This window comes from Prinia subflava, chromosome 2 (genome assembly GCF_021018805.1).
Source record: "Prinia subflava isolate CZ2003 ecotype Zambia chromosome 2, Cam_Psub_1.2, whole genome shotgun sequence".
Classification (NCBI taxonomy): Eukaryota; Metazoa; Chordata; class Aves; order Passeriformes; family Cisticolidae; genus Prinia; species Prinia subflava.
This window is the reverse complement of record NC_086248.1, coordinates 27,018,281-27,041,477: the sequence shown is the minus strand read 5'-3', so window position 1 is coordinate 27,041,477 and position 23,197 is coordinate 27,018,281. Positions and strand designations below refer to the sequence as shown.

Sequence of the window (23,197 nt, the reverse complement as noted above, 5' to 3'; positions counted from 1 at the left end):
AGGAGCAACAGAGAGAGGACACAATTTAAAACTCAGTGTAGTTTCCATTACCTGTCCTGTTTCCCATTTCTTCAGTCCAGTGTGTTTAGATGAAGTCCTACATTTATCACAGCCTCAGGAAAGCCCAGCAAGAAGGACTGAGAACTGTTAGATTAAGACTTGAAGAAGCTGTACTGTAGGATTTACCACTGTTTAAAAGGTCACGATGAACTAATATATTTTTAAAATGTATTTTAGTCAATAGCTATAGCTCTGATGTCAGCATTTCATTCGTTTTTATGCAGGAAAATGTCTCATTAGGAAACTGGGTTTGGTGTATGGTAAAACTTGAATTGCCAACACATTCCTAAGTATTCAATATACAAATTTCAGTGCGTAAAATTAAAGAATTAATCTGAGTACAAAAGAGTAAAGTGACACATTGTAGAGTAAAATCCTTTAGAATATGAAACACTTCTTTGCCTGATGCCAGCAAGATTGTGAAAAGTAAACATATTTTAGATCATTTCTGTGTATCAGAAAATTTAAAGCTTCTATTATTTTATTCATCCTTGACTTTTTCCATTTTCTTCCAGCTGGGTAAATTGAGCTGTTTGATTAGATTTTTTTTATATATCTAATTTTCTTTTTACAAGTTTATTCATCCTATACTATATATGCAATTTGTCTGCAGGACCTAGTTGACAGTGCCATATAAAGTTAGTACTGTGATATACAGAGTTTTCTGCAACAATAATAGGTTTCTTCCACTAGAGAAAGAGGAGAAATACTTTTCCTCACCTTTCTACAACTCCAGAAGATTGGTGAATATATGTCACAATTTCTTAGGGAATACCTCTGTAATAAGTTATACAACAGCTTTTCTGTAGAGAATAGAGATGCATATAAAAAGTCAAAGTGAAACTAAATAACTTTTTCAACCACATATGTGTGTACAGTTCACATTTCAATGGCAAAAAGGGATAATTAATACTGATAATTGTTGCTAATATGCTTGGACTAATACTAATAAACATACATATCTATAAATAAGAATGACAAATATTAAGAAAACAAAGTAGAAAGATTCTGGGAATTCTTTGCTGATTCCAGGCATCAGTGCTCCGATATGCCTCTTGTATCAATACAGAAAGTAGCTAGGTCTCTCCTATTACGGATTAGCATACATACATCTTCAGTCTGGTCTTTGGCTTTTTGCAGCCATTTTTAAGATTCATGTGATGTGCATGGGTATTTACTCCATAACACAAGCTACACTACGTCTTTAGTGCAGGCAGTTTATGATGACAGCTTGACAGCTACCCTGCCTGGACTGACCAGCACCTTACCCCACATCTGCTGTTTGAGACTGGTAATGATAAAATGTCGGTGGCAACGCATTGCACTGATGCCATAACCATTCCCATTTAAGCAACACATTCCTTCTTAGACTAAATTCCATGCCTGTCTTTGCATCTCCATTTAACATTCATTTCACAAGCATATCAAATTATCATTATAGTTAATTAACATTAACTAAGTCTAGGCTCTGGAGTAGTAACATACAATCATCTGCATGATATGTGTGGGAGCACAGTAATCCTCAAATTATTTGTGTTTGCAACTCGCTACTAAAATCCATGCTTGTAGCAAAAGCACTGATGTATTTATTTTCTCTCTTAATATCTCTTACCCTCGGAATCTTGCTGTGGATGAAAGAGGACATACATGCAGCAAGAAAGTATTGTGATTCCTATTAATGTTAACACAAAACTGCTTCATATGCTGTTTTCTGGTGCCATGCTTCTGCTTTCACTGTTCCCCCGTTTTGTAAGGCTGACATTTTAGTCCTCCTTAAGAAAGAGGCTGATAAGGGGTCATCAGCATCTCCTGGTCTCTACTGGGAGATGTCACACACACACCAGATGGGCCATCCCAGAGCTGAATCTGGAGAGGAGAGGCAGCAGTCACTGACTCGAGCACAGGGAGTGACATCCAGACAGGCCATGGAGAGGTTGAGCCCCTGTGCTGAGACGCCAGTGCACAGCCAGGTCATCCCTCTGATAAGGGAAAAATACAAGTTCCCTGAACCAGAAATACACTTACAAATGGAAATTCTGGTATTGTATATATCTGTATGAAATTTTTTTGAAAGTTTATTTCAGAGAAACATTTATGCTTTGAATCAAATAAGACTGAAAATCAATCCATGCCTCAAAGCTTTTGATATCATGCTCAGTATTTTAGTGCTGCTGAAGATAATAAGAAACTGCATTATAATAAAAAATAATAAAAATAACTATAACTATAATAATAACAGTATACAGCACTTAATTATGCTGATTTAAGAGATAACTCATACTAAATTAAAAGACATCTGGGAAAAACAAAGCACATTTCATTCTCAGCTGGTTTTGATTTCTTGAGATACCAAAACATTGAAAAATAAGATATTTATGACATCATTGCTTGTAGTGTGAAATCAGAAGTATGAAACTGAAACTAGAAGATTCTACATCACATCTGTTTCTGTGTAGCTCTTCTGTGGTCTCTGAAGATAAGCTATACAACTAGTAATAATCAGGAAATAACAAAAAATTCTTCATCCTCCCATTCTTGTTAAGAAGAGCTCTAAGTTAAAGTTTCCGTTCAATGCTAATGATAATAGCCACATTTTTGAAGAATGATTGAACAGTTGCATCTTTACAGTGCACACACTGTTTGTTACTGTAAAAACAAATTAAGAAATAAAGTGATTATCTACACCAGAAAGATTAATATGACTGGTTGTTTACCATATTATTGTTGGTAGATTCAGAAAATGTGCAACTAAAGGTAACTAAAAGCACACCTGCTTTTAATGTTTAAGCATAATGAAATTTTATGCAAGTCAAAATTTATATTTAGCCATAAATGTAATTGTCTAACACCACCTGCATCCAAGCCCAAGGCAGTCACTCGCTCACTCCCGCAGAAGCAGGGTGGGGAAGAGAATTGCAAGGATATAAGTTAGAAAACTCTTGGGCTGAGATAAAGACATTTTAATAGGAAATGCAAAAGCCATGCACACAAGCAAAGCAAAACAAGGAACAAATTTGCTGCTTCCCACGGGCAGGCAGGTGTTCAGCCACCTCCAGGAGAGCAGGGCCCCATCACACATAACAGGTACTTGGAAGACAAACACAATGAGTCAAAATGTCCCTCACTTTTTCCTTCTTCCCCACATGTTATATACTGAGCATGTCATGTGATATGGAATATCCCTTAGGTCAGTTTGGGTAACCTGTCTGGGCTGTGTCTTCTCCGAGCCTCCCATGCAGCCCCAACTTCCTCACCAGGCTGGCAGTGTGAAAAGCAGAAACAGCCTTGGCTCTGTGTAAGCCCTGCTCAGCAATAACAAAAACATCTCTATATTATCAACCCTCTTTCCAGCATAAATCCAAAACTGTGGATTAAAACCAGAAGAAAATGAGTACTAGCTACTGTGAAGATTAACTTTACCCTATTGAAAACCAGCACAGTAAAGTAACTGTGTGATATTTTAATGTACTCCATTTCTTTAAAAATGAGAAACAGAATCAGCTGAAGCTCTCAAGAGAAGGCAACAATTTCCTGTTTACTAAGAAGTGACTGTGGCTGGAAGAGAGAATACAACAGCTATATATACTTGGGTCATTACTGCAGTAGCAATGGATCTGTAGAGCAAAACTGGTGGTGATGAAGAGCTCACAACCACACTGAATGCGATATGGAGGGCTTACTTCAAGCAAGCTCTATTTAGGTCCATGGACTAAAAGCCCATTTGCAGTTGGTGTTCTTTAGCTGTACTCCAAGACACACAGCTCCTGATTTAGTTTCCATATGTCTACCATAAAAAATGCAGGCACAGTAAGCAAGGACAGAAGCAAAGAGCCACATGAGTATTCACTTCTGTTTAAAATAAAGGGAAAAATACTCTTTCTGCCAGATGGATTGATAGAGAAAATTACTAGAATCAAGGCTTCTTTAACTTGTTAGTTCTTTCCATCTTCTGGATAGCATCTCTATGGGTCAAGACTATGTATTATTGTAAAATTACCTCCTGTGTGAGGACACCTCTAGATATGATAAGGAGAGGATCAATCAAAGAATATATTGCCAAGTACAAGAGATTTTCTAATTTTATGAGATGTAGGTCAACTATGAGATAATCCAGATTTCACACAGCAAAAGAAAACAAAGAAGTGGAAAGGGTGAACATGAAAAAGTTATCTCCAGCCTTATATAATTTAGATGTCTGTCTAAATTTCAAAAAAAAAAAAACCTCTGAAAAATTTCTAGAAAATATACTGGGCAATATCTGTAGAATTCCACAGATTTCTTTTTTTTTCAAGTAACAAAATTGTAAGTCTTGTTGCTAATGATAAAGCACTTTTATACTGATTTTATATCCAAACAGGTTGTAGTATTGTTTCTTTCTAGAGGTAGTGTAGCTAGTAACTACTTTTTCAGAAAAAGACCTTTAAAATCCATATTATTCATATTTACAGGTTTTCCCTTTCAATATTTTCATTTGAAGCCTAATATTAATATAGCTCCTAGTTTGTCCTATGTAAATAGCTAAGATTTTAATTTAATTATTGTTAGCAGTGCATGTGAAATGAAGTTACTTAGTGACTAATTGAAGGTAAAGAAAGAGGATTGAAAAAAATTATGATTCATTTGTGGGTAATTCAAAGGGAGAGTTATGTTAACATTATTAGTGATTGTTGACCTACATATTCCAGACTAGCGATTTAGTTGGATTTTTCCCCCTCTTCTCCTCTCATTTCAATAACAGGTGCATATGTCCCCTTGGTTACACTGGCACATTTTGTGAGCTTGATATAGACAACTGCATTGGAAACCAGTGCTCTCAATATGGATTCTGCCAGGACCACTTGCATAATTACAGCTGCTACTGTGTGCCTGGATATGAAGGACCCTTCTGTGAAGTTAAAATAAATGAGTGCTCAAGTTCACCTTGCAAAAATGGAGCTACTTGTGTGGATTTAAGTGGCCACTTTTCTTGTTATTGTACTGCTGGGTTCAAAGGTAAGTTTTATTCTTTTGAAGTGCCTTGTATTACAGATGTGGTTGTCCCACTCTATGTAAGCAATGTTTATGTGACTGTTTAATTACAATTATATATAAATACAAATATGCATACATTTGCAATTGTATGATTCATAGGAGTTTTAACTTAACTCACATTGAAATTCTTAGGTTGTGCTTCCTAATGTCTCCCCAGCTGATCTTCCCTCCACTAAATGTACAGTTCTGAGTATTAGCTTTGATTCTGTTGGAAAAAAAAAATCAATGAAATTCCAAATCACAATTTTAATTGTATTGTTTTCATTTCACAGTTATGCAGTGTTACATATTGTGGCTTCAATCATATACAGGCTGATAAGAACATTGTTTTTGTACAGAACAAGAAAATGTAAGCTTGAGGAGGAATGAGATCAGCAGTATCATCTCTGCACATATAGAACATAATCAGCTACATTTGAGTGAACTGTTCAGACTGCCCTTTGATACACCGGAGGGACATAGGGCATCTGTCTGTCCTAGACATCTTTTCTAGGAGGAGATGGGCTGTAGATTTCTGCATTGCATTGGACAAATCCTACAACACCTGACATTATGATTTGTTTTTGTACTAATTTCTGTTTTGTGTGAATAATAGTAATATTCAGACTACATGTGGGAGACAAAAAATAGTTTTGAATACAGTAATACCAAAGTGTCCAGTTTCCAGCCTGTAGTTTATATCATCAAAAACAAGCAGTTAATGATCCAAATACTTCTCTATTTACAATCTGTGGTATCACTAACAAAGGGAAAAATAAATAGCCTAGTATGCACAGTGTCATTTGTACTAACTAAACATTAACTTACAGCTTCTTCTTCCAAGCTGCTGAGGGCTTTTACTCCAGTCTAGAGAATGTGTGTAGTACTAGATTTTTAAGTCCCAGATCAACCACTGAAATATTAAGTAACTATCACTTCACTGCTATTTTTTCATTATATATTCTGGCTAGCTACACATACTTTTATTATTTAAGCACGTGTATTTTAAATTTCAAATACATTTATATTCATTTACATATTTCATTTACATACATTTATTTACATACATTCATTTACACATTTAAGTATATGATATACACTTGCAGATTTGTTGTCCTTAATTTTAGTTGATTAAATAATCTCTTGGCCATTTGCTTACACATTTAATAAAAGATGTTACTTCCTTTTCATGCTCATTTATTAATAAAAGTGCAATGAAGCAGAATTATCCCTGAAGTGACTTAAATTCTATTATGATAGCAGAACTGTATGTCTGAATAGAGGTAAAGAGAACCGTACTTGGCTCACCTGTGCAAAATCTCACACAATGTATTTCCATCTTGCTGCTTAAAATTCAAGCCTTATTTTGTACTTTGCTGGACTTCATGGGAAACTTCAACTGCCCTGATACCTTCTATGGGACAATACTGTGGAATGTAGTATCTGCTTGGAAGAGTCCCATGGGATAAAACCCTCAAGGGAAGGGCCTAAAAAAATCTATCTTCTAAAACTTCTAAGCTCAAGAGCTACTTCTCTCAAAGAGCAGACAAAAAAACACCAGGTGGCCTGTATGGATGATCAAGGAACTCCTGCCCAAATTCAACCAAAAAAAAATAAATGTATACTGACAGAGGATGGAAGCAAGGACAGGTAACCTGGCAGAAAATAGGTAGACACTATCTGAGCATGCAGCAGTAAGTTTACTAAGGTCAAAGGTCCAGTTGATATATGAATATATTAAGAAATTTGAAAGACCTCAAACAAGGTTTCTCTGAGTATATAAGTGACAAGGGGAAAAGAAAGGAAAATATAGTCCCATTCTTAATGAGACTGGACATGGAAAAGTTTGAGGTCATAAATACTGCCTTTCTTTCACTCTGTACTGGTAAGATTGTCCTTCAAAAATCCACCATCCTGAAGACCAGAGAAAAACCTCCAAAACAAGTAAGACATACCCTTGATGTATGAGACACGTATCAGGAAAAACATCAGCAAACTGGATATATGCCAATGAGCCTTCTTAGGATGCACCCACAAATCATAGCATCATAGAATTTTATTGTCTTTAAAGCTGAAAAGCCCCTCTAAGATCACTTTGTCCAAATGTTAAGATAGTACCACCATATTCATTGCTCAGCCATCTCCCCATGTGCCCCATCCTCATACTTTATGAACAGTTCTGGGGGTGGCAATTTCAGCACTTCCTTGGGCAACCTCTTCCAGTGCATGACCACCCTTTTAGTGAAGACTTTTTTTTCCTAATAACCATTCTAAACCTCCCCTGGCACAACTTGAAGCCATTTCCTCTTATCCTGTCACTTGTAACTTGTTAAAAGAGATTGACCTCCACCTTGCCACAAACTCCTTTCAAGTAACTGAAGAGGATAAGGTTCCTCCTCATTCTTCTTTTCTACCAGCTCCCTTAGCTGCTCCCATTCTTCTTTTAACAACCCCAGCTCCCTCAGCTGCTCCTCATATGACTTATAGTCCAGATCATTCACCGATTTTATTGCCTTTTTTGTGTATTGGTTTGGAAAGACCAAATCTGTATCTGTCAGGGAAAACTGGAGTTTCCCTTGGAATGGAGAATGTAAAAACGCCCTCCCTCCAAATTATTACAATTTTGCAATTAGAAGCTTCCAGACAAAAATATGGGAATAGGAATAACAGTTCTCTACTAGGAATATTAAAAATACAAATGCAGTAATAAAAATAAGAAACAAAAACAAAACAAAAACAAAACAAAAACAAAACAAAAACAAAAACAAAAACAAAAACAAAAAACTAAACAAAACAAAAACAAGCAAGCAAGAAAACAAACAAAAGTCCTAGAAAACTCTGACAGAGTCAGGGATACAACCTGACACCCTGTCAGCCAGGGTGTTGGAAGCTGTCCAAATAAGTCCTCCTGGAGTGACAGATGGGGTTCTGTTGGAGTAGAGATGATCCTGTAGACAGGTTTAGTGGCAGTGAGATTAGTCCAGTCTTCCTCTGGGAATCCAGTGGAAAATAGGATGCCTGGGGTCCCTGTGTCCCCATTTTTATCTGGGTAGGGAATGGTTGGCTCCTACCCACTGGGAGGATGGGATGATGTAATGTGTCATGTCACTGGTGAACCTTAGTGGCCCATTAACAGAAGATATCCCCCGGAGGATGGACAAAGTTGATGAAAGAGACAAGAAATTCTGCCCCACCTGGTTTTTACAGCTGGTCTATTATCAGAAGGCATCCATCCTCCTCCCCCCTGGAAGTACAAGAGAAAAAGAAAAAAGAAACCATCTCCCAACTGCTTTCTACAGATGAAATAGAATGCACTTTTTTTTTTTTCTTTTTAGTTATGTAATCCAAGACACTTTGGATATGTAATTCTGTGAGAGCTGGCAGATGTCATTGCAAAATCACTGTCATTTAACAGTAATAGATCATATTGATTAGCAGAAGCACACAAAGAATGGAGGAAAGCAAATGTCACTTTTCAAGAAAGGCAAAAATGAATGGAAAACTTCAAGCAGCTCACTGTTGCCTTGATGCTTATTAAGGTAATGGAGCAGTTAATCCTGGAAATCATGAATAACAAGAAAATTATCTGGAGTAATCAGCATGCTTTCAGCAAGGGTTACTCATACTTGAGCAACCTGATAAACTTCCAAAGTGAAATGAATGGCTTGTAGATGAGAGGTGAGCAAAGTGTATTGTCTACCCTGACATTAGCAAAGCTTTCTGTGTGATCTTCCACAAGATCCTCATGAAAAAGCTGATGGTGTATAGGCTGGATGAGTAGATAGTGAGGTAAACTGAAAACTGGATGAGTGGCCAAGCCTAGATGAAGATGTTTTTTGTGGAGGGAACCTTTACAGGAGTAACCCGTGGTGTACTCCAGGAGTCAATAGAGGATCCAGTTATTTTTAACTTCTTCATTAGTGATCTGACCAATGGGGCAAAGTGCACCCTCATAAAGTTTGCAGAAGCCACAAGGATGGGAGGAATGGCTGCACAGGACTGTGCTGCTACCCAGACGGTCCAATAGAGGCTTGAGAAATGGGCTGACATGAACCCCATAAAGTTCAGCAGGGGAAAGTGCCAAACACTGCACCTAGGGAGAAATAACTCCATGCCCCAGTGGATACCATGGGCTGATTAGCTGGCATGCAGCTTTGCAGGGAAGAACCTGGGGGTCTTGGTGGACATCAAGTTTAGTGTGAGACAGCAGTGTGTCCTTGTTCTTAGAAGGCATATGCCTGGGCTGCATCATGAGGTATTTTTGTCAGCAGGTCAAGGAAAGTGATGCTGTCCCTCAGCACTGGTGCTGAGGCTATACCTGTAGGACTGTGTCAAGTTCTGGGCTCCTCAGGAAGAGACACAAGGACACATTGGAGAGAGGATAATGAAGACACTAAGATAATAAAGGGACTGGAGCATTTCTTCTATGAGGAAAGGCTGAGGAAGTTGAAACTCTTCAGCATGAGGAAGAAATGTTCATAGAGGGATCTTACCAATGTATAAAAATACCTGAAGGGAGGGTGTACAGGAGATGGAGCCAGGATCTTTTCAGTAGTGCTCAGTGACAGAACCAGAGGCAATGGACACAAAGGAAAACACAGATGCTGCTGTCTGAACATCAGGAAATACTTTATTACTGTGAGGGTGACTGAGCACTGCCATAGAATGATCATGGGGGTTATGGAGTTTCCATCCTTGGAGATATTCAAAAGCCATCCTTACCTGGTGCTGTGAAACTGGCTCAGGGTGTTCCTGCTTGAACTGGGGGACTGGATGAAATGACATTCAGAGGTCACTTCCAATCTCAACCATTCTGTGACTGTTACTGTGAGGACTTGCTTATATAAATGATATAGCTATATATTACTGGAAAACACTTTAAAAAACCCCTTCATTTTATCACTCAATGAGATATTATGTAATGGCATTTCCATAGAAGCAAATTTAAAGAAAAAAGAAATATAATATTACCCATCAGGTGTCAGTCATTATGTCATGAATCAGTGATTTGTATCTCTGTGTACAACTAAAAACCCCACATTTACCCTGATCTCATTTTTGTGTGTTTTTTGTGTTGTTTCTCTGTCGTTTAGCTTTTTAACAAATCCAGATGTAATCCATTTTTCTTCATAAATAGTAAATTCACATTCAGATGAAATATCAAAGTACTTTCCAATGGCTATAAGAGAACTTTACACAAGTTAAACTTGAAAGTCTGTAGTATGATTTTAAAAATTAAATTAATAACTTTTTAAACTTTTTTAGCTTTTGATCATGAGGTGACCCTCTACATTACCATCTTCTGGTTCAGTCCTTCTAATGTAGCATAATGCTTCAGAGTAATTCCCAGTTCACATTCAGATTAATTCCTAGTCTATCCTTTGTCCCATATCTTTGTGTTAACTCTATTTTGATACATCAATGTTCAGCATCAAATAATTCCAGATCTTATGATAATTAGTATGTCTAAAGAAATAGCAGTCTGTTTATTTCTGGTTTAAAGGAAGCCTTTCTTGGTATTATCTGGAAAAAAATCCCATATTTATCTAAACATGTGCTTCACTAAATTTTTTTTCTGTTTAGATGACCATAAAAATGTGAAGGCAGTTACTGAGAACTCTAAGCAGATAGGCAATGTTGCCTCATTGATTTCTCTTGAGGGTTTATATCTATATAATACTGATTGTAGAATTAACATTTGGGAAAGCTCTTAATTCTGAATATAAACTGTATGATTGTATAATATTAACCTCACATAGCAAAATATGATCCAGTATTGCTTCACCTGTATGTAATTAATAATTAACAGTATTAAAACTCATCACTAAAGGAGGTCTCACAGTGACAATTTGAGTTTGACATTCATATATCCTATATGTCATGCTCTTCAGCATTATTCTTTTTGCCCAGAAAGAGAAAAATGGCATGTAGGCTTTTTGAAATCATTCCATTACTTTAACTTTCTGGGGTTTTTTTAAAAATATTTTATTCCACAAATAGACAAGAGAAGTCCATGTGATATCTGGAGTTTGAGGAAATATTTAATGTTTGTATTTTCTGTACATTATTAATTGGTTTTACATTCATTGGAAGTTTTAAAAGGTTTCCCCCTTCTGCAATAGGTGTGAATAGTATATCCTCCCTTGTAGGCACATGGTTTGTGGTGATGGGGAATGAGGCTGAGCCTCATCCCTAAGGGGCTACAATTGTGTAGGACAGGTGAACGTGGAATGCTGGGGTGTGCTCACCAATCACAAAGGGGTAGATAAGGCACACAGGTGTAATGCATTGTAAGAGGAAGGGTATAAAAGGCTGTACTGAAAGACAGTCAAGTGCTGATGCTTGGAGCCCTTCGGTGTCAGTTGTACCTCCTTTGTCACTCCATGCTGACAAGTAAAACAAATCTTGAAGGAAAATACTTGACGTTATGTAAAAGCCAATCCTTTTTGACACAAGTAAGTTTAAGAAGACTTAATCCCTTATACAAATCTGGAACAGCTGATGGACACCTTAACACATCATGAAGATTGAACCTATTCACAGGGAGCAGCAAGACCAAGGATGCTCTATGAGAGGAATCACAAACTGGAATCCAAGTTTAATCTCAGTGCAACATTGCCATCATTAAACAAGGCACAGTTCTGCAGCATCTAAACAGGGAAATCAGGACCAGTGTCTGGTAAGAGGGTCCCTCACAAGCCCCAGACAGCACAGGCAATGGACCAGATCCAGGATCCAGCTAGGGAAGCAAGTTAGAAGCAGCAGGAGACAGAACCAGAGACAATTCTGGTATGAACATACAAGCGATCCATCCAAAAAGAAAAAAATCCTTACAAGATCACTCCTGAAACAGGGAGGGAGGCAGGATTGGAAACTGCAACATCTACAGAATAGTCCAGGCCAGATCAGGGTGCCCACAGCTCAACTCACTGACAATGGGCAGGGTGTGTAGGAAGGACCTCAGTGGATATGCTTTAGTCAACTTTAGTACATTAGTGCTCTCAGGGCTCTGATAGCTGCTTTACAGGATTTGTCTGAAGCAGGGTCATCTGGAAAAATGAAATGTTCAGTTTTGCTGACAAAGGAAGGCAATCAGGTTCATTTTTTCCCCCTACCTGTTCTGCATTTGCACCACCTGCTTCCATTTCTATTCAACAGTTCCTATTGTGATAGGACTAGGCCATCCTGGAAGCACAGCTCATGTCTGCTCCCACATTTCCACCACACATCAAGGCTGGGCTGGGTTTGCAGCTCAGGACATTGGGTAGTGCAGCCTTTTCAGGGGCTCTGGCTGTCTTTTTCTGCTTGGGAAGATTGATTATTGCTGGCATATTGTGCCAGTGCAGCCTGTCAGATGTACAGTGTAATCCCATGGACATAAATGATCTGGACTCTGGGCAATTTGTATTTGAAGAGTCACAGACTTTCTCTGAGTTAAAATCTTTCATGGAAGCTAAGAGGATGGAGTGGCTTGACACAAAAATTATTTTCAATCTGTAAGAGGTGTTCACAGAAAAGATTAGTCTATATGAGGTAAAAAAAAAATTAGATTTGATTTGGATTTTTAACTACGACAATATATTACACAGAAAAGACCTTGAAGAAATTCAGAAAATAACCAAGTATGTAGAACAAAAAAAGCTGAGAAAAATAAACATCTGTCAAGTTCACTAAAGCCTCACCTGGACTGTCTGTCTTTCTTTTTCATAACTGCTTTTTTTGCAAAGTCAGCAGAAGCGTTACTCAGCTCAATACTACTCTTATCTAACAAAATATCTCATATTGCTTAGCAAGCAACAGAATTACACAACTCGTTATCAGCTGCATGACTGGAATGCTTTACAATTATACAGATTTTTATAAAATGGTGGACAGTAAGATAGGTGTTGTGAAGACAATCCTCAAATAATACATTGTTAATATTTTGGCTACTCCTTTAACTTTATAAAACCCATGTGGTTTGGTTTTTTTCTTTTTTCTTTTAAATAGTACTTTGTTAAGTTTGCATTAAGCAGAATTTTAAATCATTTGCTTTTCATCTCATCTCGGAACAGAAAGAGAAAGATTAATTTTATGTCATGAATATCTCCTCAAGTAAGGAGTTTTACTTCAAAAAATATTCTTACACATCCTTTTCTTAGTTGTGGTCATTCTGCGTGCCTTTAGATTGTCAAACTTTGTATTTCATTTTGCTTATAAAATAAAAGTTGGTATAAACAGTATTAAAAAGAAAATTTGTATTTTGAACTTTTTGCATGTGTTTTGTAATTCAGACAGAAGTGTTATAGTGGTGGTGGCACTTAATAAAAGATATTTAAATATGATATGTATTACATTAGAAAATAAGCTCTCAAATTATTTCAGTTTTATTCCAATTTCTGAATGAATTTCAGACATTTATTCTAATGTCTGAATATTGTGTTTGAGAATAGTTTAAAATTAAACTTATTTTAATATCAAATCCCCCCTCAGTTTTCTGGATATCCTACAAAATCTAACAATAGTTCAATAAGTTCAGATAAAGTACAAAATTAATGCCTTTAAGTTAAGTAGAAAAAAGACATCCAAATTTTGAAAGGTACGAACTTTAAATTTAGCGATCTTATAGAGTTACACTTCTGAAGGTAAGAATATTCAGTTAGACTTCATCCATTCAACTTATGAAACTTAATTTTTTTTGTTGTCATTCATCTGCAATTATATTTACCTGAGAACTTCAGGGTTCCTCTATTTGCTAAAATAGCATGACTATTTTAAAGAGAGTAAGTGATATCAGTCACACTGGAGGAGGATTAAAAATATCTTTGCTAATTTTTTTAGCATTCACCTTCTCAGGTCCTTATGTTCTTCTCAACACCTTTGTGCTCCTGCAGAATAAAGTCTTGTGTATCATCAGTGTGCCAGCAGAATATGTTGCTGTTAAAAATCAGGCAATCCAATTTGCAAAAGTGACAGACTTTCCTGTAATTGTCTGTTATATATTTGAGAACACTGCAATTTTATACAGCATAAAGTATTCTATAGCATCAATAGAGTTGGCTCATGGTAATTTTTAACATTCTCTTTGTACTTCAGAACTGGTGATATGATGCCTTTAAAGTGTATAGGAACTCAGACCTTGAGCTATGATTTATTAAATAGCTAATTAAATATTATGTTTTACTAGTAATTGATAGGATGTGTTTCATTAATTTTAACCTTAAAATTATAAACCAAAAAATATTTATATTAACATACTTTGATGTTGAAAGTAATTTGTAGCCAATTAATAATTTTTATCTGACTTTCTAAGAAGGTTCTCATCATACATTTCAAATGTGTAATTGAGAGGAGCTGCATACTGAAAACAAAAAAGGCTGTTTTCATATCTCAAATACTCAGAAAATATGGTCTCACAATAGCTTCATAGATTCTTTGATTCTCTCTGAAATATTTTTAAAATACTGCCCACATATTACCTTTGTATTCTGAGAACATGTATTCCTAAATTCCCCCTTGCATATTATCTTGGATATCAACAGTATATGAGGATGATCTCATTCTATTATTTCCCTTGAAACTGCATTTGCTTTAACCTTTAATGATTTGAGGGAGGTGAAAGAATCTCTTTCAATGATTTTTTCTAGTACATGCTTCAGTTTGCCTATGGCTTGTGGTCAGATAATTTACTTCTGCAGGAAACTCCATTTGTGTTATTTGTTCTATTCTTCACCTGCCTATCCAGAGGAAGAGAATAGATGCCAATGCATTTTTATTTATATCCCTCAAAAGAGACACACCATAATCAGAGATCTGAACTGGAAAGTGTAAGGAATGCAAAATACCATGATTAGATCAGCAAGGTAGTATATAGTGCCATTACCTGATCAGCACTTCAAAGAAAGTCCTTTAAAAATTAAAGAACTTAGAAATTAATTTATGTTGGCCCGTCCTTGCTGTAATGCTCACTGTTGTCATGGCATATGTTAGACAGCACTCAGCAGCTGCTCTTAGCAGAAAGCCTTTTAGTTTACTGAGTCACCTGTACTCTCCCTGGACTGTGCTTCTTCTGCCCCTTTTAATCTATATATCTTCAAATCTTATGGTAATTGAAGAGTATGTTTAGAGGCAGAAAAAAAATCAATAGGAGCCTTGCTATCACAAGTATATATTTGGAAGAGAATCTTGGTGCTTCATTTCTCCAATGAAGACCATTTCTATCTAGTAGATACAGGTTTTAGAGCCATGAGTCTTGCTTCATATGATGCTATAAGAGGGCATGTAGGTGTTCTGCAAAGAAGAGACCAAATTATTTTCACCATGCAAAGAATTCAGAGGTATATCAGCATTTGGTTTCTTTTTATCTGCTGTGGTAAGATACACAGAAAGCCCAGTGTGCTTTCCATACTACTGACTTGTTATAACTATTGAATATGATTTACTTCCGCATTCCTATGGCTGGATGTAGTGGGTAGACCTTGGCTGGACACCAGGCACTCACCAAGTCCTCTCTATCCTTCCCCTCTGCAACTGTACAGGGGAGAGAAGATATAACAAAGAATTCACGGGTTGATATAAGGAGAGATCACCAGCACAGAATACCATCACAGGCAAAACAGATAGAATTAGAGATATTAATTGAATTTGTTACTAATAACTTCCCAGCTCTACCTGCTCCTTGCCAACTGCACAGGGAGACAGGGAATGGGGGTTATGGTCAGTTCATCATCTGTGGCTTCCCCCGCTGCTCAGGAAAGGAAGAGGAATCCTTTCCCTGCTTCATCGTGGAGTCCTTCCAACAGGAAATAGTTCATCATGAACTGCTCCAACAAGACTCCACCCCACGGGAAATGGTTTCCCACAAACTAGGTCAGCATGGGTCATTCTTCCATGGTGTGCAGTCCTTCAAGGACAGGCTACTCCATGGTGTCACCATATGGTGACAAGTCCGACCAGGAGCCATGTTCCAGTGTGGTCTCCTCTGTCCACAGGTCTGCAGGTCCCTGCCAAGACCCTGCTCCAGCATGGACTTTCCACAGGTTCACAGCTTCCTCTCAGGCATCCACCTGCTCCAGTGTGGGTCTCCTCCCTGGGCTGCAGGCAGATCTCTGTATGCCCTGGCCCTCCCTGGGCTGCAGCTGCCTCACCATGGTCTCACCACGGGCTGCAGGGGAATCTCAGCTCTGGCACCTGGAGCACCTCCTGCCCCTCCTTCTGCACTGACCTTGGTGTGTGCGTAGTTGTTCCTCCCACATGTTCTCACTCAGCTGTTCTCTGGCTGCAATTTCACCTGCACAAGACCTTTTTTTTTCCTTCTTAAATATGCTATCATAGAGGTGTTACCACCATCTCTGATTGGTCCACCCAGCCTTAGCAAGCAGCACGTCCATCTTGGACTTGGGTGATGTTGGCTTTCATGGACATGGAGGAAGCTTCTGGCACCTTCTCACAGAAGCCACCCTTGTGCTCCTTCTTCTACCAAAACGTGGCCAGACAAACCCAATATACTGGAAATAGCTTTTCCTGTTACATATCAAAGCAATTCCTTTTGCAGATTACAATTCTACATTTCACTATACATCCTAGATTTGCTCTTCATTATTTCATCCTCTTTTATCCATGTTTTGCCTCATTAAATATTCCTTTGTGATTATTTTAGTTGATCAATAGAATTATTTTAGTGATTTGATCTTATTCCTCCTTTGTATTACATGGATGAAAAGAAATGTCCAATCTTACAGTACTGACAACTTTCTGTAGAACATAGGCTGAACTGTTCTATTACAAATAAATATCTGTAAATTAGTGTTGGCCTAATTTTCATATGCAATAATACTTCACAATTCTGTTTCAAAGATATCAGAGAGCAAAATGAAAGAGAAGTGTTGACAAAACTGGACAAAAATTGCTTGAATGCTGTAGATTTGTATACTGGAAAAAAAAGCTTGAGGATTATGTATAACCTCAGTAAGAAAGCTTTCTATTTTCCTGATTGTAATGCTTCCAGCTTTGCCTGTCAAAATGGACTACCCTGTAACTGATGAAGCAAAAAAATTCATGACACACAGGGAGTCTATCAGTAGTCCTGTGTACGCAGTGTACCATGGCCAGTGAGGTCACCACATAGACTGTGACAATCCCATAGACTTTTTTCATTACAAATATATTTCTATGATTTGAACATGTCAGCAAATTTTTATTTTATATTTTTTTTTTAATTCAAATTTTCAGGAGAAACATGTTCTGTTCACATCAAAGGGTGTCAAGACAGACCCTGCTGGAATGGAGGAACCTGTGAAGAGGACATAAGTGGCTTCAAATGCAACTGCCCCTTTGGTAAGCATTTATACTTTTTATATAATTGCTATGTTGGCACAATATGGTGGTCCCATATTTGGTACTCAAGTGCTGTAAAGTCTTGTACAATGAAAGCATTCTGCTTGCATTTTGAAATGTACAGAGCTAGTTATTTAGACTAATAAAAAGATTTTTTTCTCTAGTTTGTGATAAGAAATTTCTATAAATTATAGAATATTTCGACAAATATTTGTAGTACTGGAACATACTGGGAAAGAAATACGACAAAACTGAATATTTTAATCTATTTAGTGTATATTTGTATAGACACCTTACAGCAATACATTCTTTAAAAAATGTATTAGGTTTAGGCAGCAAAATGTTGAAATTTAGCAAACATAAAAACCCCAGTCTTTCAAATCATATTCCATTGGCCAAATTACTAATTCCCAAAAGAACTGAACATTGCTCTTAAGTTTGTATGACCTCAGTCTGGTTGCCTGATCTTCATACATCTGAAATGTCCTGAAGTATCCAATGTATTGGATAAGGCTGGAAGATATGCTAGAGGATATAAGGGACATCCAAGATGCATCAGGCCAGGTGGCAAGTTAACTAAGAACAACGCAAAAAGACCAATCAAAATTAGGGAGAATGATATATGATGCTGAAGATTTTGCTTTGCTAATTGTATATACATTGCTTAATTTGAGATTTTACATGTTATTCTGTGTTGACTTATAAAATGTAGAAAAGGGTGGGTTAGAAATTCCTGACCTTAAAAATTTCTTTGGCCAAAGGAGCCTGGGGTACCAATTTTGCACATTGTAAGTTCATTCATAAATATGGATTAGAAATTGCTGATAAATTCTGAAATGGTTCTTGTTTTGATGTGTGCATTTATAAGCTTGTTTTTATTATGGAAACTAAGGTCAAGAAAACTAATTTTATACATTTATGGGCTAAAAGTACTTATAGTACTGTGGTGTTTGAAGATGAACTGATGGTGATCAGTAAAGCCTGGAAATGTCAAAGTACTGAAATGCAGGTCTTCAATGAACCCTCTCAACCTGAACAACTTATTTTAAGAGAACTTTAATGTATTTAATAATATAAGAGCCTTAAATGCCTTAAGGTCACTATCTGCTAAGTAGAGAACTGAAGACAATACTGAATTATATCTTCAAAGATAAGGTGATGCTTTCAAGTCTGCTGCTTCACTGAGACAAATGTAAGACTGTCAGGTGTTTCACTGAATAAAGGCTGTAGCAAAACATTAACACAGACATTATCTACTTTGTTCTTCTGAGATGGAGATTATCACATTCAATGCATCACTTTGCTATCATGTGTTTGACTCTTCTCGGTGTTCACCAAAACTTTTATCTACAGTGGATTTTACACAGAAGCATCCTGCACCTCTTTCTTTCCACACATCTAAAATGAGATCTCTTTCATACAGCAGAGTGCATGTCAGTGACAAGAAACAAAATTGTTGTGGCATTGTATTAGTAATTGTCTGTGCCTCTTTCTTTAAAGAAAACCCAGTCACTTTGTAAAGGTTTCCTTACCCAATTAATTTTTATTATAATTCCTAGTGTGTATAATTCCTTCATCTGGAACAATGAAGTTTATATAATGGACATATACACTAAAACTTACGAGTTTCACTCTAGTGACTCTAAAAAAATCCTGTGTACAGCAGTGGTTCTTCATCATCAGTCACATGATCACAAAACCTCGTTGTGAACCAGGGGTCATCTGTAGAAATGATCAGTTATTTCTGAAAAGGGTTAAGACTTGCTGTATCACAATCTACAGCTACCTTGCTGATATAATGGCAAACTGAATTAGAGAAGGGGAAAATTGTGTACTGATGTGAATATCTAACAATGAGCTAAAAAGAAGACAATTTTAATCTAAAATTTTTGCCCTTGGCTAAATTAATTAGTATCTCAGTTCATATTCGCTAGGTCAAGGTGCAGATAAACAAATGTAACCATCTTGCAAATACATTGATACGATTAAATAATGTCTGTAAATTGCCTGAAATCACAAGTAGCTACGTTACTGGATGTTTTTACTGCTAGCTCAGTTTTAACAAGAGTATCACTTCAAAAGCTAACACAGCTGACTTTAGCTAATCTTTAAGTGAGAAATGTCAATTTATCCCTCTATACTTTCGTTGACAGCCAGTGTCCTACTGGATTTCTGGAAAAGAAATAAGTTTTGCTTTTCAGAGGAAAATAGTTGCTGGATCTTTAGCAAGGAAGTAATAATAAGTAAATAAAAAAAAAATTTGAATAAATCATATATATTCAACAGCAAAACATAAAGGAATACAGAGAATTTGGATATGTCCAAAGGATCAAGTTTTGTAAATGAAAAAACTTGTATCTGTAACTGTCTTTCTGACTAGACCATTGACATTTTATTCATTGGGTGGGTAGCTGCTTTCTTTGCACTTTTCTGCTTTGTCTCTGTTGTCTAAAATGGTATCTGCACCTTATTTCAGGTGTATAATGATGTCTTCTCAAATTTGACCTTTCAATTTCAAATATGCTACAAACAATGAACATAAAGATTTTTCTTGTGTCTTCAGGGGAGGTTCTATTTCTAATTTTATTTAGATTATTATTTTATGAGTAATACTGATTCTATTTTACTAGATACATCTTAAGATAACTTTGTTGGGGAAGAAATATGTCAACATCTCTGCCATGTCAGAAGTGAGCAGCATTGTTTTTTACCTTTGACTAAAAAATTCAGGGGTAACCACAGTTAGGAGTTACATACATTAAAAGGGTAATCACAGTTAGGATTTGTATACATTAAAATTCATTGAATATTATTTCTTCAAATTATAACATAACAGTATCATAATTTATTTGAATATAAGAGAGCATAAGTCCTCTTAAAGTACAATTTAGAAGGAAAGCATTAATTTCTTTTTAGTTTTTCATTCAGAAATATTAATGCTAGGCTAAGACAGATGTGGAAAAGCTCCCAAAGAGCTTTGCATTAGCAATGGGTGAAGATAGTTTAACTAATGACCTTGACATGGCTTAATAATGAAGAGATGCTGTATGATAGTAAACATAGAACAAACCTACATGTTTTGAAAGGAAAAAGTTGTTTTTATGTTCTAGAATTTCAGTGCAAAGTGGATGTAAGACTAGACTTTTTTATTATAAAGATATATATTTTTTTCTAAAAGTTCATCTGATATGCAGTGTTACATATGGAAAATGCATAACTGGCCCAGTGAGAACATGAGCACAGTACTGTGTGCTGTAGATATTTGGTTGTATTTGAAGAAACCAAGCTGATTAGTCTGATTAAAAAACAATGTTCATTAACTCGAAAAGAAGGTTATGGTAATACTTAGTCTGCTTCTGATAATGAGTAGGATCTTTCAGATGTTGTGTCTTTATAAAGTAGAGTGTTTAAGAACGGCAGAACAGCTAGAACATTGCCATTGGGGGCAGTTTAGAGAATTAAATTGTCAGAGAAGATTCATAATCTGACAAAACTGCTTTTGATTGAGATTTGTGGTGCTCCAGTTTTATTTTACTTAAAGAGCTTAAAGTAGGAAACACACATATAATGTGCAAATCGACCTGTGCTATATTAATCATCAATCTGACGTATTTCTGTCTGTATGAACTTTCCAAGAGAGTTTTTTCTCTTAGAGAGTTACTCAGATCAACCCCAAATACTTCTGCAGCCTACACAGTCCATTAAAATGACCCAAAAATTGCGGGTATTTTTAGTTTGTTTTCAAACTTACATATAGAGTTCATTCATCCTTGAAAAGCACAATTTTTTTTTATTGTTAATAAATCAGAACATTCTATCTTTAACAAAACTAAAATATATGCATTTAATTGTATGAGCTCATTTTATGAAAATGTATCTTATACTTTATTAATTACTTTCAAGTAGTTCAATTTCTTAATATGTCGTCAATTTTAAATCTCAAACTGTTATTTTTATATGACAAATCCCTTTTCAGCAGCTTTAAAAATAATCCATTAAAATTCTCTATAATACAGCTGAGACCTTTCTTAGAAATTATTGCAGTAGTCCATCCTGCTGTTGATAAGATATTGTCACTAAGTAGGATGAAACGAGGTCATTTAATAATACAGATCATTAATTCACATAAATGTATCTCAGCATTGCTGGAAACCTGAAATAACTAGAGTCAGATTTTAAAAGTACTTATCTAGACAAAATCCTTTCCTTGTAAGCAATTTGGGTTGATGCTGAGGTTTGGTTTTTTTGGGGAGTTTTGGGTTTTTTGGGGAGGAGGGTTGTTTTCTGTCTGGTTGGGTTTTGTTTTGGTTTTGTTTGGTTAGTTTGATTTTTTCCTTTTGGTTTTGTTTTTCTAATTTCCCTGTGCTACATCCTAATTTTATTAACACAACACAGGAATCCCGTGCATCAAAAAGTATAAGTTGCTTTAAGTAATGGTCTCTTCAGGGTCTATTTTGTGGATTTTTGTGACAGAGCAGGTTCTTTATTTTTGCAGCTCAAGATAAGACAATAAGAGCAATATACAAATAGATCAGACACATAGAATCAGACAATATCTTTAGATATTGTACAAATCATTACCTAAGTCCTTTTCTCTCTTACTAAAAGACGTGTGGCTTTCAGGTGAACATTTTAAACATCTTTGGAAACTCTATGATAGGCAAATAATTGTATAAAAATATAGCTTGGGCGGGTTACTGCTATATAGTGATGACCTTGTACAGGAGATTTTACAAGCATTCTTTCTGAACTTTAGGCAGGTCAGGTCAAATGTAATGTGTTTTAGTTTTTGCTTTGTTCCTCACTAACCTACTCTAGGTTTTATAGGCAATAAATTAAACTAATTTTCTCCAAGCTGAGTTTATTTTTCCCATAATTCTCACTAGTAAGTGATCTCACTGTCTTTATCTCAACCAATGAGATATTTAATCTGATTTTCTCTTCCCATCCTGCTGATGAGAGGGAGTAAGAAAGCAGCTAGCTGGATGGAGGTCTGGAAACGATCCAAGGTGAACCCATCACACACCCACAAACATCAGTGTTGTGAATCAGTAGATTTAAGGAAAAGTAAAAATAGGAACTTTGATTATTTTACCCTCCTCTAGTCTGTCTTGCAACAAAGGATGAAGTTTGTAGTAACAAAGTTCTAAAATATTTAAATTCATGTTATTCACTGATACAAGTAACATAGGGAATTTTTTATAAGATTCTTGAAATGTGGGGAAAGCACTGTAACAATGACTCTTATATGCAGGGTGGAAAGGCCATAAATAAACCTGATGCTCAGAACTGTGATAGATTCAAGTGCTGCACCCATAGCAGCTATGTCTGGAAAATGACACTGGAAAAGCAAGGTATCAAGGTATTCCAAGGAGTCTGAAACCTGTGTTCAACAGAGCAAGGCATCTTGTGTTTTTAAATAATACCATCAGTTGTTTTTCATCATTTTTTTTGGAGGAAACTCCAGCCTCTTTCCCTGGAGCAGAGAACACCTCCAGTCACTACCAAAAATACAGAAGAAAATGATAGGCATTATCTGCTGCCATCACTTGTTATCCCCGTGTAATCTTCATCATTAAAAACATAAGGACTGATCAGTATTGACTAATATGTATTCTGAATACAATGTAATAAAAGTGCAACCTAATGCCATCTTCAGTGATGGAAGAAATGGCCAAGGAAATTTAAGTGATGATATATATGCAGCTACTATTTGATACTTGATTTAATATGTGATGTTGGAACTAATATGGTGCTGGCTCAATATAGAGTGAATGTAATCCTTCACAGAATCTATCAGAAAATTGAAGGG

At 36.3% G+C, this 23,197-nt stretch overlaps 1 protein-coding gene and 1 long non-coding RNA gene across 2 annotated transcripts in view; one reads left to right on the top strand and one right to left on the bottom strand.

Moving 5' to 3' along the window:
- Positions 1–23,197, top strand: part of EYS (eyes shut homolog) — a 722,813-nt gene that overhangs the window by 94,051 nt on the left and 605,565 nt on the right. Inside the window, exons 10-11 of the mRNA XM_063389422.1 lie at positions 4,799–5,052; positions 17,281–17,385. Of these exons, the coding sequence (XP_063245492.1) occupies positions 4,799–5,052; positions 17,281–17,385 (359 nt within the window). The remainder of the gene's footprint in view (positions 1–4,798; positions 5,053–17,280; positions 17,386–23,197) is intronic.
- On the bottom strand, positions 750–15,580 carry LOC134546573 (uncharacterized). The gene is made up of 3 exons (XR_010079202.1): positions 15,492–15,580; positions 5,210–5,296; positions 750–863 (listed from the first exon to the last, which is right to left on the bottom strand). It is a non-coding gene; the product is annotated as an uncharacterized LOC134546573 (long non-coding RNA).